Source organism: Lepidochelys olivacea, assembly GCF_965140295.1.
Source record: "Lepidochelys olivacea isolate rLepOli2 genome assembly, chromosome: 11".
NCBI classification, from domain to species: domain Eukaryota; kingdom Metazoa; phylum Chordata; order Testudines; family Cheloniidae; genus Lepidochelys; species Lepidochelys olivacea.
In genome coordinates this window covers 59,448,363-59,466,546 of record NC_140421.1, presented here as the reverse complement: position 1 = coordinate 59,466,546, position 18,184 = coordinate 59,448,363, and the positions used below count along the sequence as shown (strand labels likewise).

At 41.8% G+C, this 18,184-nt stretch overlaps 1 protein-coding gene across 2 annotated transcripts; it reads right to left on the bottom strand.

Annotated features, from left to right (window-relative positions):
* Positions 1 to 1,273: 1,273 nt before the first annotated feature.
* BZW1 (basic leucine zipper and W2 domains 1) lies at positions 1,274 to 18,184 on the bottom strand. Of its 2 annotated transcripts, none has more exons than XM_084642684.1 (12): positions 18,052 to 18,184; positions 16,789 to 16,862; positions 12,848 to 13,024; positions 7,639 to 7,733; positions 7,222 to 7,287; positions 6,727 to 6,862; positions 6,221 to 6,330; positions 5,622 to 5,792; positions 4,772 to 4,918; positions 3,509 to 3,647; positions 2,212 to 2,334; positions 1,274 to 1,352 (listed from the first exon to the last, which is right to left on the bottom strand). In XM_084642684.1, exons 2-12 carry the CDS (start codon positions 16,850 to 16,852, stop codon positions 1,321 to 1,323), a joined length of 1,260 nt encoding a protein of 419 aa, XP_084498810.1. In that variant the 5' UTR covers positions 16,853 to 16,862; positions 18,052 to 18,184; the 3' UTR covers positions 1,274 to 1,320. The 2 variants fall into 2 exon arrangements, with proteins under 2 accessions (XP_084498810.1, XP_084498811.1); XM_084642685.1 differs by having other exon boundaries at positions 18,056 to 18,171.

Sequence of the window (18,184 nt, the reverse complement as noted above, 5' to 3'; positions counted from 1 at the left end):
GTTACAAAGGAAGCAGATCACTACAGTAGAAACCTATTGAATACATGTGTGCCAAAGTTCTACCAAGATCACTCTAACAAGTACTTCACTCACAATGGGAATTTTCATTAGGTTCTGACAACATGGCTCCAAAGGTCTCCCTATTCTTGATTCAACAAGGATGTCCTGAGAAAGTGATACCATTAAGAATCTAGACATTTCAGTGTTTAGCATAGCTGGGTTTTTGAAAACAGGTAGCATTAGTAAGCCTATTGCCACAAGATGCATGTGCATAGTATGTCTTAAATGCATGGCCTTTAGAAGGTAGGATTAACACTATAGAAACTCAGTGATATGAGGGGAAAGGGTTTGGTTTGAGGTGAAGCAGAAATTAGCAGTGAGACCCTGAGCAGTACCACTGAACAGTAGTTTGCCTTTAGTAAAAAATTAAAGTTGACTTTTTGGTCTCTCCCTTTGCTATTGGAGATGTTAATTATGCAGTTTTATAGCATGAGTTCTAGTGATCCATAACCAATAAGAGTACATGGCATTAAAACTTGAGGGCAAGTTTAATAGGCATGTGACAGCTAGTAGGCTTGCTTTGCTTGGCAGGAGAAAAAAAAGTTTGACTACAGAATCTTGCCAGCTAGGGTCAGGTGTATGAGAGTTATCTTCCACTTGAATGGCAAAACTAGGGATCTAGAAGTTGTACAGAAACAAATTTAAGTTCTTAGGCATTTTTGGCAGCCCCCCCATATAAAAGGCTAGCCAATACCTATTTAGAGTATTACTTTGAAGAACATACCTGCATAAGCCAGTGCTTGTGAAATCAAGAGACTTACATAGAGAAGCTATTTCCATAGCAGTTAGTACAATTTCTCAAGTTTCATGCCAAATCACTTCTGTCCCCCATGGCCTTTTGGAGGTGAGACACATGTATAGTTTAATTTGCAAACAATTTCCATAACAAATCTCATTTACCAAATTATGACTACTTGTAAATATTTATATAGAAAACCCAAGATAAAATGATTTGTGGTTGTGGAAGGCCTTACTTACATTATTACAGTAGAAAATACAGGAGGTAGAAACATAACTGAAAGGACTAATGCAATGTTAGAGTCAAATCTATAGCTCCTGTAAGCTACTTAAAACATGGTTTTAAAAACTAAAACCAGTATCTTCAATAACTATAGAAAACAGTTAAAATAAATTTGCTATGAGAGTCCTTGTATCATGCTTGATACAGGGAGGTAGGATGTAAGAACCAAAAAAGGACACACAAGACATGACATTTATCTACAGCTCCTGTTTGCTTTACTGAGGACACAGTTTCACAAGTCAGTCACCCTCTTCAGTTTCTGACTCGGACTCTGAAAAGAAAAAAAAATTAGGAGATTGAACATTGGTTAACTCATGTTGCATAGTCCACATTTCTTTCAAAAACAAACTAATAGGATAGTGCCAGCTCAGCCTAAAACACTATTTTGCATTTCAAAAGGGTATGTGATACTACAGTAAGTGTCAATGCTTCTGGGAGTCATACATGACTGTCTAAAGATTAGACACAAATCAGCAAGATTCTGGTAAAATTAATTGCAGTGCAAGGAGGTTTTGAACATAGCATTGAAGTGACCTGACATTCATCTAGAGGAGCCCACAATTAACTCACTGGATAAGTCTTCAGTCTAGTCAGTAAACAGTGGCTGCCTTAGTAGGCTAATGAGACTAGGCCATTTAATTTATGCCAGCTGAACTTTTAAATGGCAGTTTCAAAACAGCCACCATGTTGTGGAAGTTTTACATAGGCTCAGATTCTGTTGCTTACATCCAATCCAAGTTGGAACGCAAACAGGAAGAACAAAGCTTAGTAAGACTCCCTCTGTCTACACTGCTTGGTTAAGAGCCTATCATTAAGGAACTTCTATCCCACAGGTTGTGTCTACACTAGCACTTTTGTCAGGTGTGTGGGGAGAAAAAACCCTCCCTAACCCAGTTTCACCAACAAAAGCACTTGTGTGAACAGCATTATGTCCACAGGAGATGCTCTCCTCACAATAGAGCCATAATTATGCTGGCAGGAGGCAGAAAGTGGCTACACAGGGAGACTTTACCTTGGTGCAGACAAGAGGAGATTGGGGCTAGCTATACCAGGGATTTTAGTGTTCCTTTACAAAACCCATTCCGGTGGTTTAACTTCAAGCTAACATTTCACAGTCACAATTTAATTACCTTCTTCAGCATTCTTGAGCCATTCCACAAACTTTTTCATTTGTTCCAGAAAAACACTCTTTCCTTTTGCAAGATGTGCATCTTTATACCATTTCAAGATGGGTTCCTCACTCAGAACTTCAGCTGTTTTAAGACATACCAAGGCAGGGTTACTGTGGAAGTAGTCTGTGCCAACATACTGCTTTGAGGGCTAGCTTACTAGGTTCTCCCAGCCACACCCCTGCTTGGCAGCCATGGCACATGGTCACCCTTCACCCCCATATACTCATTCCCTTAAGGCTTCCCATTCCACACACTACTAGGAACAAGACTGTTTAAACTGAGTACCCATTTGTAGAGTTTGACATGCAGGTCTATGGCATATACCAAAGTCACCATTTGTTAACAATAAAGGTGACAGGACAATTTTTCTTCTGAAAGAGATGCAGTAGGAGGGGAGTGAAGTCTATTTGACAGTCATGTGACTAGTCAGTTTCTCTTGTATGTCATGCTAACAACTTGAGGCTATATTAGAGACAAGTTTCAAGATTTGTATTTAGTGAAAATTGCATTTAAGTTCTACTCTCAGAGGAGACTGCTTTAAAGTCAGGAAATAGTTAAGTTCCCACAGAAGGAACTGACACCATATCCTACTTCTGTTTAATATCTACTCCCAGAAAGTAGACAGTTTGTAGTCCATATGTGCTCCTTAAGAAAGGCCTGTAACAGCCCTGTCCCTGGAGTGCCATCATGCAGCCATATGGCAGAGATGAAGTAGAAAACCATTTTGTCTCCATGCAGAGTGAGCAAACTTATGGAAAGAGACAGGTGGTGAAGCTTTAAGCAGTACAGAAACCAGAGGAGGTTCTGTCTGGCTAATCTGTACAGCTCTTGCCAGAAAACTGGCTCATGTTTCTTTTCCCCATACGCCATATATATTTTTGCTATTAATAGATGGAAAACTTTAAAATGCAAGTTCTCTGTGTAGAAGCTAGACTGATCTGATAGGGCAAGAATGCACCAGGGCTACTAGACTCCAGCCAAAGATTAGCAGTTGACATTAAAACTCTCTCTAATGAGTTAGCATGGAGGCCCTTGCTCATCACTGCGGTTTAGCAATTTACCTGAAATGGCTAAGGATAGTGGTTTGTACAGATGGGCATGCAAGCACCAGGATTTCAGCTACCAATTAACTGACTGCAGAGAATCTTGACAATTGTGTTTGCCACAGGTCAGAAATTAGGTTTTCAGAGCTCTGACTTAAGAGCTGGAAGTCTTTGCAAACAGTTACATTCTGCAGCCTTAAAGCTTTAGTTACCTTTATAAAAGAGCACCACTATTTTCTGGAAGGCTTTCATGAAGTGAATGTTGTCATAACAGTACTCCTGAATCTTCAGTAAGAGTGTCAGTTCAGATTGACCTTGGGTAGTAAAGGCAGCAAGCAGAGGGCTGTATTGCTGTAAAGAATACAAGAGATTAGATATATATTTCCAGCCGTGTGTAAATCACTATTTCAGAGGGCACAGACATTGTGAAAATACCTCCAAACTGATTTAAACTAGGTTCCCCCACCCCCTTAGAGAAAAGGGTCTTTAATGCAAAAATATAAATGAAAAATTAAAAAAGAAGGTTACCTTAGTCAATGTAAAGGAGAATGAGTTTTACAAGTAACATTACTTAATTTTAAGGATTCATTCCATCCTTGATACTGTCTAGGTTTAACTGTAAAATTAATTCCCTGCAAACACAGAAATTTGCTATTTTTGCCATTTATACAGTTTTGAATTTTCTGAAAAAAGTTGCAATTTACACAAGAAACTTGCTGGTTATATGCATAAAAATTTATCTGATTAAGTAAGGTTCAATCCATCTACTGGCTTGGCAGAATTCAATTTTTTTAAATATAATTTCAACAGGTAATACTGATTTTTAAGCTGTTTGTCAATATAAAATCAGTAGTGGGTAAGTATGGGGGATCAGAATTACTTATTAAAGCTTTAATTTTTGAATTTGTCATAAACCATTAAGGCACAAGTTATTAACATCACATCAAAACATACAAAGTAAATCTTAAATCAGATTAAGACCTCAAACTTCCTCTGTAAGTGTAGATTACTACTGATGGAAACATTTCAGTTTGAGGTGAAATGGACTTTATCAAGATTTACGGGACGACAGTAACCCTGAGTCCAACAATCAAGTGCTGCATATTTAAGAATGGTGTCTGAAATCCACACTAGTGTTTTTAATACAAACTAGTTACCTGTGGGAACAATCTTTTCCTCCATTGAGTAGCATCTCATTTGTATTACTAGAGCATCTGGAGTCATCAAGCAAGATTGAGTCCATTTTGCTACATGATGTACAGAGTTAGGCTTTGTCTACTACAGAAAGTAGAACTACTTTAACTACACCAATAGTACAATCTCCCCCCTTCATGTGGATGCAGTTCTACTTTGAAGAGGGTGCATTATACTCCACTCCAGGACTTTTATGGTATAATTAGGTTAGGGGGAAAAAATGGGATAAGACTATAATTGTCTTTATAGCAAGTTTAGTTATTCAGAGCTACAGCAAATACCTTCAGGTGCTTGATGGCTTGTTCTGCTACCAACTCCTCTTTTTTGTTCCATTCCACAGTGCTCATTACACTAGACCAGACTATGCCTATCACAGTCTGTTCTGAGATGTTATTTTTCTTCATCTCCTCCTTGACATACAAGATTATCTGCAAAGTCAGTGAGTTAATGTTAGTGTGAAAGCTACTGATTAAACAGCTTCCTTTGTGGCTTATAATCAGAATATTTATATTTCACTTTCACAGTCCCTTTCAAAGGTCTGAATTGCCTTAGAGACTAGCAGTTCAGTCATAGGTCAAGAAGCAGGGATAAGTTTTACATTTTACAATGCAAATACCAGGTACTGCACCATTAGTTTAGAAGATTAAATGCAAGTCACCAGTAAATGTTTGAGACCAAGAAGATCAGTTTTTTGAGCTGGTGGGAAGAGTGAGGACACTAACACCAAGACTTTCTACTTCAACTTAGCAGCTTAATGCTTAAGTAGTGACACCTAGAGTCATCTTCATCTAACGAATACTCTTTCTGCCACCACTCCAAATTCAGAGTACCCATGAGTTCTGTCCTCTAAAGAGGACAGATAGGTGGGTAAGACATACAGATGCATTACAGGTTTAGTCTTCCAACAGCTGCCAAGTTTCTCACTCAGGTACTAGATACAGCCCAGTAAACAGTTCTGTAAATTGACTCCTTTCCCTTCACTCTATTAATAAGAATCTCGGTTCTAAGATTCCAGGAAGCGAAGATCCAAGTAATGGTGAGTTATTCTTTGTGGAATAAACTACACAAAAAATGTCAAGAAACTTGAGAAGTTCACTTTTTTGTATCTGGTTTAAATATATGTATACTTACATCCTTAAACGGATCTCCACGTGACATCTGCTCTTGAAGTTCTTTCTGCAGCTCTTTACGAGCTCCTATGGTTTGTTGGTTCCGAACATATTCTGAAAGTTCTTTTAGTCCTGCATCAGTGAAATACTTTGTAAAGTGTTCAAGGCTTTGTTTGTTGGCTGGAAAGAGTTCCTAAAAATATATGTATATATAAAATAAATAAACTCCAACATTTACATTGACTCCCATGCATAGGAAGTTATTAGTGCCTGCATTTCATATTGGGACACATTTAAGTCCTAGGGTTGCCAAGTTTGCTTTAGAGAGACAAAGTGGGTGAGGTAATATCTTTTAATTAGACCAACTTCTGCTGGTGAGAGACAAGCTTTCAACCTTACACAAAGGTCTTCAGGTGACCTGAAGAGCTCTGTGTAAGCTTCTCTCTCACCTACAAAAGGTCTGTCCAGTAAACGGTTACCTCATCCACCTAGTCTCTAATATCCTGGGACCAACACAACTACAACACTGCATACCAGTTTTAGTAATTCAGATAGGTCAAGTGGACAGGTAACTGCAAGAGTAAGGACAGATAACAGCGTTCAGGTCATTCGACTACTAACCATCAGTCTGTTGTCCATGTTGACTTTACGAAGGCTAGCAGCCACTGCATTAATATCTTTCTCATTGATCCATGATTTGAACAGCTTTACTGCAAAAGCTGCAGAAACACCTGCACAACAGGAGTTAGAAAGTTACTGTTAATAGTTCAGTACGAAAGGAAGAGGAACTTGCTTGCAATGTTAATGGTTCTCCCCATCCTGTGGGGTCTTCAATTCCATAATATAATCAGCTACCTGAACTGTGACAAACCTTCACACAGGTGTGTGTATGCTGGGGTGGAAGAGAGGTAGAAGACTGCCAATTAAATTTCGCTTCAAAACTAGTTAGGCCAACAGATTGTGTCACTGGAGAAGACTCACTGTAATGCAGCAGAGAGAGTGCTGCTGCCACAGTTCACATCTATGTCAAATTTTAGCTTTGGTTTAATCGGTCACACTAAGGCCTCTTGGTCCCTGCTCCCAGTACCCTTCACCACCCAAAGGAATTGTTTAGTACTAGTAGTTACCTTCTTTAACCAAATTCTCATTGTAGAGGCTGTTGAGAATTGATGCATTAAGTGTCCCATTGGCCAAGAGGATACCTGTCAACATGGCCAGTTTGTTCCGCTCAGACTCTGAAAAACCTTTTAGGAACAGCAGCAGCTGCAATAGAAAGACTAATGGTAATCCTTCCAAAATGAAGCCACAAAGCTTAAATATCGCTGGTGTAGTCAGTGCCTCCCTGAACCAAAGGTTAAGATACAGAGGCTTGCTCCTGGCCATCATGATAGCTTATGATGGGCAGAAATACAAGATCACACCAGGAGTAGAATGTTACCCTGACAGAAATTTAATCCCACACTAAATTAGTTGTCATTTATATAATCAAATGCCACATTAAGATAAGGAAATTTATTCTAGTAAGTGAAGATTTAGTCACAGCACTCTTCCTTTTAGAGTGTGGGGTCATCTTGAAGCTTAGCCACAGGGTTTTTTGCTGTAATCTGAAGCCTGTTAAATACCTTTTTGACTTCATCTTCAAAGCCTTTTTCCAGGTATTTGTAACGCCTGATTAGCTTGTTAAAAACCTAGAAGACAGAATTAGTACATTACTTTTTGCCTTGTTTAGAGTCCAAATGGAATGAGTTTCAAACGGCTTTGTTGAACATTTGGTTAGATTAACAAGTCTGGAAGTCTGGTGTTTTTGTACCAATGATAGTTTGCCACCCTACAAAGTAACAGTTTTTTTTTATGCTGCATGTCTAAGGCCATTTTCTGAGAGGCTTCCAAAATCAAATAAACCTAAACTTTTATCTAAACACCAAGACCAGTTTTTGGAGACAGTTATTCCACAGCAATGCTAAACATGACAGCTAGTTATCAACCATTGTACATAAAGGTGAGATTCAGGCAAGTTCGAGTGTACACTCAGGACTCACCTGAGCAAATGCTTGCATGGTTTCTAGATCTTCTTGTGCTGCAAATACACAGACATCTGTACGCATCAGGTCATCTGCCAGAGTACCACCTGGGGCTAGAAGAAGTTTTAGTGTTAATACTTTAAATATGAAATACCAGTTTTAATTTAATACTTTTTTTGATCACCAAGAATTACACTTTTGCTTATGTATGCAAAGAATCAGTAAAATGTGACCCTTTGAACTGCTGTAAGTTTAGTCTTGTACAATGCTGAATCTTATAGCTGTCCTTTACTGAAGATCAGTGGTGACTACACCACTGAACTAAATATAAGCCTGCAGACAATTTTACTTTGTCATCTGCTATTGTTGCATTGAAACTTAAGTCAAGATGTACCAATAGACCGATAACTCTCATTTGATATTCTGCACAACAGAAGAGCTTAAGACACTAAACGTACTTGGTATTATGAGAACCATAATACATTGATTAGTTTGTCCAAAAAACCCATGACCCAACAGATCATGAAAGTTTTCCTTCCAACTGCAGCTACAAGAGTAAATTTGTTTAATCCTAAATATAGCATCTAAAGTCACTTAGACATGATTAAAAAAAATTAAAAATAACTGTCAAATTGAGTGACCCAGCCCTGGAAGCACAGCATAACTGTTGTAGAGTTGCATGTACACATGAAGTTTTGAATGGCTCAGAAATTAAAGCATCACAGTTTAGTGTTGGAAGGTTCTTTTAAAGCTTAACCTCAATAAAGTCAAAGGAGAAAGCAAAAAATAGACAACCATGGCTCCATCCCACAGCAAAATATCACTTCTATGCACGAGTCATTTGTAACATTTAAGATTGGATTTTCAAAAGCATTAGTACAACTGCTTCTAGATAGTCAATGGGAGTCTTCCTGCTGATTCCAGGGAGTTAGGCCAACTGAGAGCAATTTTGAGACATCCCACCCTAGATCTTCACACCAAATTTGTTAGAGGCCAATCAAAAGTACACAAGGACAGGTCAAGTGGGGTGAAAGTCAGTTTTGATTTAGAACAGAGTCTTTGTAAGATGCAACATCAAGACTGGTCTGTTAATTCATTTATTATACAGCAGGACTTCTGGTTAAAGGCAACAAAGTCCTGTTGCTTTAAGACAACAGAGGCCTGATCTACAGTAGAAATTTTGGGCATGGCTACACTGGAAACTTCAAAGCGCTGTTGCGGGAGTGCTCCCGCAGCAGTGCTTTGAAGTGTGAGTATGGTAATCCCATAATGCTCTCCCAGCACTCCTGGTAATCCACCTCCACAAGGAAATTAGCTCCAAGTAAGAGCCTGTTTACACAAGCACTTTAAAGCGCTCTGACTTGCTGCACTCGGTGGTGATTTTTCCACACCCCTGAGCCAGCAAGTTAGAGCACTATAAAACGTAAGTGTAGCCAAGCCCTCAGGTCATCACAGCAGTGTGTTTGGGATGTCATGTGTGACATTTCAAGAATGAAAAAGCAAAGAAGCCATCACTGGAGTTCAGATATGGAAGGTGCTAATCAGGTATTAGATTATTGAATTCAATAGTCAAGTCAGTTGTTATAATACACAACATCCAAGAACTTAAAATGGTACCACTTCATGTGGGAAGAGAGCTCTTATTCTTCGGCAGAGCCAGCAGTGGAAATACAAGTTTTTCTAACATTTGCGGATGCTACAAAGGAAACAGTAATTGTTTTCTTTTAATAAAGAATTACAAGACGCTTTACAATACCCATTTCATCATCCATATCTGAAGACTATGGATTGAGGTTTCCCAAAAGGTGGTAATCTGATAAGAGCAAGACTTCAGAAACACATCCTATTTGAATGGATAGGATACGCTTATCTTCCCTCCCAAGACCTCTACACCTCACTGTTAAAACGGCCAACCTCCCTACCAGGTTGAAGGCCTGAGTGGAAGTTATTCTGACACCTCCCTGCCCACTCAAACAAATCCTGCTACTTCTTCCCGCTCAGAGTTTTCAAAACTCATACATCTTTTCATATCCATCACTAAACTTCTCATTCAGGGCCTTCTCCTGTCTCAAATACTGCAACATCCTCCTCTCTAGAATCCATAGAGCACACACTACCCTCTTCCAACCTATACAAAATACAGGAGCAAGAGTCCTCTTCCTTGCCCTTCATTTTGATTATCTTACTCCACTTGGTTCCCCATCTATTACCACATCAAACTCAGGCATCATGCATTGTAATTAAAGTCCTATATAATTTTTTCCCTCCTAATTTATCCAAACTCATATCTCCTTCTGCCCTCTTCCCAGTTTTAAGAGTGGGAACCTTGACAAATGCCCATTTGTCAGCTTATCATAACAAGCTTTTCCTTCCATATTGCCCTCTGTGCATGGTCCGGGGGCTTTGTAAATTAGCTCAAAGGCCTATTCGTCATATTAAAGTCTCTTGAAGATTCACTTCCACAAACAAATCCACTTGACAAGCAGTAAACATCTGTAGGTGTCTACCCATAGGTTATGGGCTCCTTGAGGCAAGGACAGTTCATTCTTATCTGGAGAGTGCTTAGCACATGGTGGACACTACTATAAGTAGTGCTTTCTACAGTGAAGTAATTTGTTGGATAAGTCAGGACCCTTTGGTTCTACTGACTCAGTCACTAATGTACTATGTGACCTTACGAAAGCCACTCAGCCTATTTGCTTTAATTTCCCAATATGCAACTTTACAACCCTCTCACTAGTGTTCTGTGGTTTAGTATTAGTACAGTGCTTTAGGCTCTTCACAAGTGTTCTAAAGAAATGCAAGTAAATTTTCAATACCATTGTTAGTGGCCATTTAAAGTTAATCGACCCTTTGAAAGCTTTATCACAGTAAGCAAGCACATGCTGCATATCCAAGTTCTACTTTTTGTAAAAAGTTACACTCACTGTTGAAGATGCACCTTTTTTAAGGTTATAACAGAAGACAAGCTTGCCAAATTATGCACAAACTTTAGAATGGAAGAACATTTAAGCTTTGAAGAGTTCAAGGTCAATCATTTAAGGCAGTGTCCCCTCACAGTAGGAAACATCCCTAACCCAACGGAATTGAAGATTGTTTATCTGCTGTTTTGTACATTCTTCTCAAATCCTGCTGTAAATATTTCCCAAACCCACTGCCATACATCGCTTCTACAGTAGCGAGAACAGGCGACCTAGATGCAGCATATCAGAAGTCTTGTTAAGTCACTTGAAGCGAGAAGCACAGTTTACTGTTGAGGGAATAATAGCTGCTGCAGTATCCATAATTAAATGGAGATGATTTAGCAGATGAAACTTGATATTGCATTACGAAGAAGTGTTGCTGCTGGTCTGCCAGTACTGGATGCTGAGGTCCTGTTTGGAAGCCTCAGGACAGTGACAGCTTAAAGCTGAAGCAAGAGCCCCAAGCTTTGGTGCTGTGGCAAGTAGTAAGCAATAAAGGCCAAGAGAGGAAGCAACAATGGAAAAAAATAATTGAAAATAGAAAGCCATTAGTTATGAGAGCTGTGACATTGCATTCCATATGTTTTATGGAAATATGTTTATAAGTGAATATAACGTAACTGGAATATGCTTTATGCAAAACGTCTTTTGTAAGGGATCATTACAAAGCTTATGATCTACTGAGTATGTTCATCATACTTGTATGAATGTATCATTCTTGTATCTGAAGCTAGAAATATGAAGTATTAGTCTGAAGTCCTATTGTAACTATGCAAAGTGTGGGCCATTAATGGTGGTTTAGAATCTTGATGGCTCCCATTAACCAGGGCAATTGGTTGTAAATGGCTGTTCACTTGTAAGCCTGCCTGTGTTCATGTAAGTCAGGCCAGAAAGAAAGAGGCTTGGAGTCTCACAGGACATGTGACCATGTCACCTGGTACTGGAATCCATCTTAAACCCATTTAGAAGGAGGGGTGGGGGACCCAGAAAGACAAAGGATTCACGCCTTGTGCCAGAGCCATAAAAAGCGGGTGGAACAGAACAAAGGAGGCTGCAGTCATGAGAAATCCCCTAGCTACCACCTGAGCTGGAACTAACAAGAACTGTACTGGGGAAAGGATTGGGTCCAGATTAAGGAGTCTAGTTTGTGAAAGACACTTATTGGAATGTATCTGAGGGTGAGATTTACCAATTCAATTTCTTAAATGTATTTGGCCTAGACTTGCGTGTTTTGTTTTATTTTGCTTGGTAACTTACTTCGTTCTGTCTGCTATTACTTGAAACCACTTAAATCCTACTTTTTATACTTCATAAAATCACTTTTGTTTTATTAGTAAACCCAGAGTAAGTGAAGTTAACCTCTGGGGGAGCAAACAGCTGTGCATATCTTGCTATCAGTGTTAGAGGGTGGACAATTTGAGTTTATATGTATAAAGCTCTATACAGAGTAAAAACGGATTTGGGGTTTAGATCCCATTGAGAACTGGGTGTCTGGGTGCTGGAGATAGGGGACTTGCTGAGCAGTTTTTAGTTAAAGTCTGCTGCTTTGGGGGCACGGACCAGACCTGGGTCTGTGTTGCAGCAGGCTAGTGTCTGGCTGAACAAGGCAGGGTTCTGGAGTCCCAAGCTGGCAGTGGAAAATGGGCTCAGAGGTAACTTCAGCACATCAGGTGACAGTCCCAAGGGGGTCTCTGTGACCGAACCCATCACAAGAGCTCTTCCATCCCTGAGCAGGTAACCATCATAAGACGAGACACTATAATACAATTAGAAAAGGAGTACTTGTGGCACCTTAGAGACTAACCAATTTATTTGAGCATAAGCTTTCATGATGCATCCGATGAAGTGAGCTGTAGCTCACGAAAGCTTATGCTCAAATAAATTGGTTACTCTAAGGTGCCACAAGTACTCCTTTTCTTTTTGCGAATACAGACTAACACAGCTGTTACTCTGAAACCTATAATACAATTAGTGATTCTCATTGTGTTCAAGGATATAAGATTTAAAAAGTGAGCCATTTGTGCTGCAGTGCAAGCAGCCACCCCAATCCAGTGGAGCAGAAATTAATGCTCTGTTACAGCATAATCTATGTACCACAAAAGTTTGAGGCAATCCAAATAAATAGCATCCATTTTTAAACTTGGGTGACAAAGTAGATCAATAACCTACATTTAAGCATATGTGCAAGTGTCATTTGAGTCCAAATGAAAGAATGATGTGTTCTATCAAAGCAGCCATATTTAAAAGTTTAGCTAGATACTTACCCAGCATTCCACCAGCCACCAGAATGTCAAAGAGTGTCTCTGCATAGCGGCGATAGTCAAGTTTTGCTCCAGAAGCATCAAGAAACTTTGCTACTGCTTCCAAGTCACTGCCAGTTTCAGTTAGACCTTGAATAATACAGTCCTGAAACTGAGTAGGGTCAAACCTCTCTTTTTCATCTGCAATAAAAGAGAAAGCATTGGTATTTGATAAACCTATTAGTTACAGGAGCTCAATCTCACTTTAATTTACAGAAAGTGACAGTATTATTTTTATCAGCATCTTCCAACTTCAGGAATTCATTCAGTAAGGAAACTGGCAAGTTTCCAAAGTGTTTGAGTTTACCAGGGAAGCCAGAAATAGGCAGTGCTGACTGTTACTTTGCCATTAGTTTAATACAAATACATATGAGTTTAGCATTAGCCATTTGACCCAAATGTGTCAGTTATCAACTGCAATAGCTGCAGTAATAGCCACCATTGATCATCTTTTTGATCACTTCAGTGAGAATATGCAACTATGTTTAGCCTTGAACAAATTAACTGTTCACTTAGAAGTTACAAGATTTTGACTCCGAAGTCTTCTCCACTTAAGGCCAAGAAGCACCAATACTTAAAATTACACATATTGCATTCTAATCCCTGCCTGTTTTCCCAATCATTTCTTCCTGCTAAGTTTTGCAACAATATCAAGTTTTTCCCATTTTACTGTCTCTGCATCAAGAGAGTGAGAGCCAGATTATGCTAGGGCTGAAGATTTATCCTAAAAATATATCAAAAAAAAATCAAGAGTAATGGAGCAGTCACACTAAATTTAGTAAAAAGTCTCAGATTACCAAGACTATGGCTACACTTGAGACCTTGCAGTGGCACAGCTGTACTGATGCAGCTGTGCCGCTGTAAGCACTGGAGAGCTTTCTCCCAGCGACATAATTAAACTACCCCAATGAGCAGCAATAGCTATGTCGGCAGGACAAGCTTTCCTGCCAACACAGTGCTGTGCACACCACCACTTATGCTGGCGAAATTTATGTCGCTCGTGGGGAGGGGTGTTCTTACACTGCCAAATGACGTATGTTTTGCAGACATAAGTGGTAACATAGACACAGCCTTACCATAACAGCTCAGATTTTTGTTATTAATTACTATATAAAAATGCCACTGCAATCTCCTCGCCCCAAGGCGTTCAGAGGCCCAAGCCCCTCCTTGGCTAGCTTGAACTAAGACCCAGCAGCCACCACCTCCCAGGCCACACCAGAGACAGCCAAGTAGGTGGCCCTGTGGCCAGGTACCTCCCATATGGGCAGCAGGTCATGGGGGAGCCCCTGCCTGAGTTCCTGCTGCGAAGGGAGGTCTCAGCACTTCTCCAAGCAACCTAACCTAGGCAAAGCTAGGCTGCAGTCCCCCTCCCTGCTGGTGATGCTAGGACTTCAAATCCAGACATCATCTAACACGAGTCTGGCCATTTCTCATTTAAATTAGAAGTGCAAGTCACTAATGAGGCTAACCAATATTTAGCATTACTTAAACCAATATTAATGCTTTCTGAACTAGTCACTAACTAGTTAGGCCTACCACTCTCTTGTAATAGAAGCATCAAAAAGCATTTGCATTTCAGCATTTTGCCTGTTATCAAGTTTCAGCTAAACCAGTTGAAAACTATTTGCACGGTGCTCAGATGAAAGGACTGAAATCTAGTTCTTAACCAGAAGAGATTCTGAATGCAACTGTCCTGCTCTGAGGTTTGCTTCAAAGCCATGGAAGAGTGTGAAAACAATGAATTGTGTCAGAACTTAGTGAGCAGACAGATTTAGGACAAAAACCTGAGTCTTAAATAGGAAATGCTAAAAAAAACTGATTCAGAATCACATTCCATTAGCCATGTTTCAGCCTCTCTCTTCTGGACAGAACCTGTAAATTTTGTATTTGGGATCAGTCATGCTTGCTATGGCCAGTCTTCACTTCCAAAATAGACTGCTCTTAACATAACACCTCACTTTTTTTGGTAGTGAAGAAAAAGCCTAAGCAACAGAAAGGGAAGGTTCTACAGCTTCCCTCAATCATTCTTTCAGGGCTGTCCTTGAAGGAGTTGTCATTTGTCAACTAGGTAGGAGATTCCTACTGAGACAGTGGTGGAAACCTTAAGTCGATCAAGTCCCCCCCAAATGCTTCCTTCCATTGTTTTGCCAGCTGTTGAGTCATTTCACACCTGACTGACATAGCTATGCCAACTTAAGTATGTGTTCAGAAGATGAAACTATGACAACTGAACAGTGCTTCCATCAAGGTAGGAAACTTTGGGGAGGTGGTGTTCCCTGCACCCATGCTATGGGATTGTGCCAACACAGCTACACCAACATAGCTATGCAATTATAGTCTCCATAGTAAAGACATCCTGAGAAATGGGGGCAATCTTTTTTGAACAGCCATCTTTACAAGACTAACAGAGGTAGCAGAGTCACTGAAAGGGAATACAGACCTAGACTGAAGCAATATTTTGAAGACAATTAAATTCGAAATGTTTCATATGCAAAACCAAACTAAACCCTACTCTTCCACTTCAAAATCAGATGTGCCATTGGATGAAACACTGAACCAGAGAAACAGATTTTCTGTACTTTGAGATAAGCATGAATCCTATCTTCAGTGTTTTACTTTGATGAACCTCTTATTATTACAGACTATTTAATTCCTTATTTCCTTCTACTTGAGACAAATCAGGTAAATTCATACACCAATCAAAGCTAATCATATGCTTTCATAGTCACTACAGTTAGAATGAGAAATTAGAGAACTGAAAAATGTGAGCTAGCCAGCCTTCTAGAGAAGGTAAGAACCCTCCTCACCTTCAAGAAATGTCTAGATTACAGCAAGCCAAGACCCTAATTTATAAACAGCATCCATTTCCCTCTTTAAAAGAGAATGGCAGTTTTCTTCCAGCTACTTATTAGCCACACCACTCTCCAATTACCAATGACTCCACCATTTCACTCTAGCCTTTTACCTATATCTCCACTTTTATTGTTTCCTCAACAGCTAGAATATTTGTTCTCATTAACTAATCTAGTTACAGAAAGAGGAAGTAAAGTTGCCTTCATGGACTGAAATTAGACCCTAGAAGAGCCCATCAGCTCCCACCCACACCCCTTGAAGAAGCCTGAGTTTTCCCACAAATCTAATGACAGCAAACTTTCACACTGGTTGAAGGTGTTCTACATTAGTTATTGTTTGGAAAGGAGCATAATCAGAATTTAAGATGTTTTTTATGGTGCAAGGCACATTTAAAATGAATTAGCCTACACTGAAAGTATAATTATGGTAAAAAATGCATTTCATGTTTAAGTTTATAGATCTTTATTTACAGATACCTACCTAAACAAGTTCTTGAAAGGCTAGACCAGTGGTCCCCACACTTTTGAGAGTCACACCCCCTACACTCTCCACCCACCCACCCCCCCCACTGGGAGCAGGGCCACTGCTGGGGGGTGGGAGGAGAAGAAGAGATGGGAAGTGGACAGGGGACCAAGGGCACAGGAGGTGGGTCTGGGGCCACAGCCAGTGGCTGAGCCAAGAGCAGAGCTTCAGGCAGGCTGCAGTGGAGGCCAGCAGCTAGGCCTGTGGCCAGGTGCAACTCCACTCCCAGTCTCCCCCCTGGGCTGGGGGCTGGCATGGGGCCAAGAGCAGAGTTGCACCGGGGCTGGGTACAGGTGCCGGGGATGCAGGACCAGAGCAGAGCTAGGGGGCACTCCTTCCCCACCCCTGTGGGGGCTGGCCCAAGATGTTCCTCCACAGCCCCTTAGGGATGCACCCCAGTTTGGGGACCTCTGGGCCATACACAATGTACTAATAAGCTTGTGTGCATTCATTCTCTTGCACAGCACATGCTGATAGGTCTTCTGTACAGAGTCGACCATGAGCAACACACAAAAATGGTTAATATTTACCTCTTTTTCTAGTTTTAAAACGCTGGCCTGATAGCGTTGGCTTCTGCTGCTTTTGATTATTCATAAAAGACACCCTGTGAAAAAAGAAAAGTTCAAGATATCCTTAAGAGGCAGATGATTTTAACTCTAAGCATGTGTATCAGCTACTGTACACACCTGCTTGTGAAAGGAGTCCACACTTTAAAAAGAAATTATTTTTTGAGAAGGGCTGAAGGCTTAGAGTGCATTCCTCCCCTACTTTTCCACAACCACACGCTTGTCAGGGATATGAAATGCAAATCCTGCACTGCCAGTTCTTGGGCCTGCCTGGTGGCTAAGAACATCTACAGTACTGAAGTAACTCGGAGACAGAGCACAGTACATTTTCACTAAAGCCATGCAATATTTACTAGCTGTTATGGCAAAGACAGGTTAGTCTAATTAAAAGACATAAAAGGATAACCTCAGGGTGAATGTGAACTTTCTTGGCGTCTGAGGTGACCTTGGGCAAATCACTCTCTCTGTACCTCAGTTTCCCTATTGGTAAGATATGAATAATCTCGATCTCCGTCGCAAAGCACAGTGACAGGCAAGGAAAAGCGCTCTACAGAGGTGAGGCGTCATTAATGACACCCGGAGCTCAGATCAGGCAGCGCCGCGCGGGCCGGGCCGACACGGGACGATCCCGCACAGCGGGGTCACAGCCCGGCGGACCCAGACCCCTTCACCCATCGACGGGCGGGACAACACGCATCAGACCATGAGGCGTGCGGCGCGGGACTAACCTGCCGAGGCCCGTCCTCGCTCCCCGCCCCGGCTCCCCCGCGAAGCTGGCGGCCCAGCATCCCGTGGCCGCTCCCGGGGGAGGAGCGGGCCTCCACGCCGCACCGCCCGAGCGGGGATTGGGGAGCTCCCAGCCCCCACCCGCCTCCCTCTCGGCCGCGGCCGCTCAGCACCCACCGGGCCTCCCTGGGCGGAGGCGGCCGCTGCAGGCGCTCTGGAGCCGGTAGAACTAGGGGGAGGGAAGGGTCTCCTCCAGCCGGGCCGCGCTCACCGCCGCTGCCTCCCCGTCACAGGCCGGGGCTTTGTTACCCGGCAGGGCCAGGCCGCCGCGGGGGGGGGGGGGGGGAACAGCCCGGCAGGGCCCGGCCTACCGCCGCCATGGCCCGGCCTACCGCCGCCATGGCCCATCCCGTCCCAGTGCCCGGGGAGCCCCGCTGCGGCGCGGCCCCCACTCCTCCCAGCCCAGTGCCCGGGGGAGGCCCGGCCCGGCCCGCGCCTCACCGACTTTAAGGCAAAGAGAAAACGTCCAGGAACCCCTCGCTGCAAGCTACACAGGCGGAGACGGCGGCAGGCGGCGGCTAAATCCTGCTGCGGGCGGAACCAACGCGGCGAAGGGGAGGGAGGAAAGGGTGGG

Excerpts from the sequence above, each read along its gene's own strand:
- BZW1 (XM_084642684.1), bottom strand. The coding sequence starts at position 16,852 with ATGAATAATCAAAAGCAGCAGAAGCCAACGCTATCAGGCCAGCGTTTT. Across the intron at positions 7,288-7,638 it reads CCATGCAAGCATTTGCTCAG|GTTTTTAACAAGCTAATCAG; the intron begins GTGAGTCCTGAG and ends TCTGTCTTCTAG. Across the intron at positions 4,919-5,621 it reads GTGGAGATCCGTTTAAGGAT|ATAATCTTGTATGTCAAGGA; the intron begins GTAAGTATACAT and ends CTGACTTTGCAG.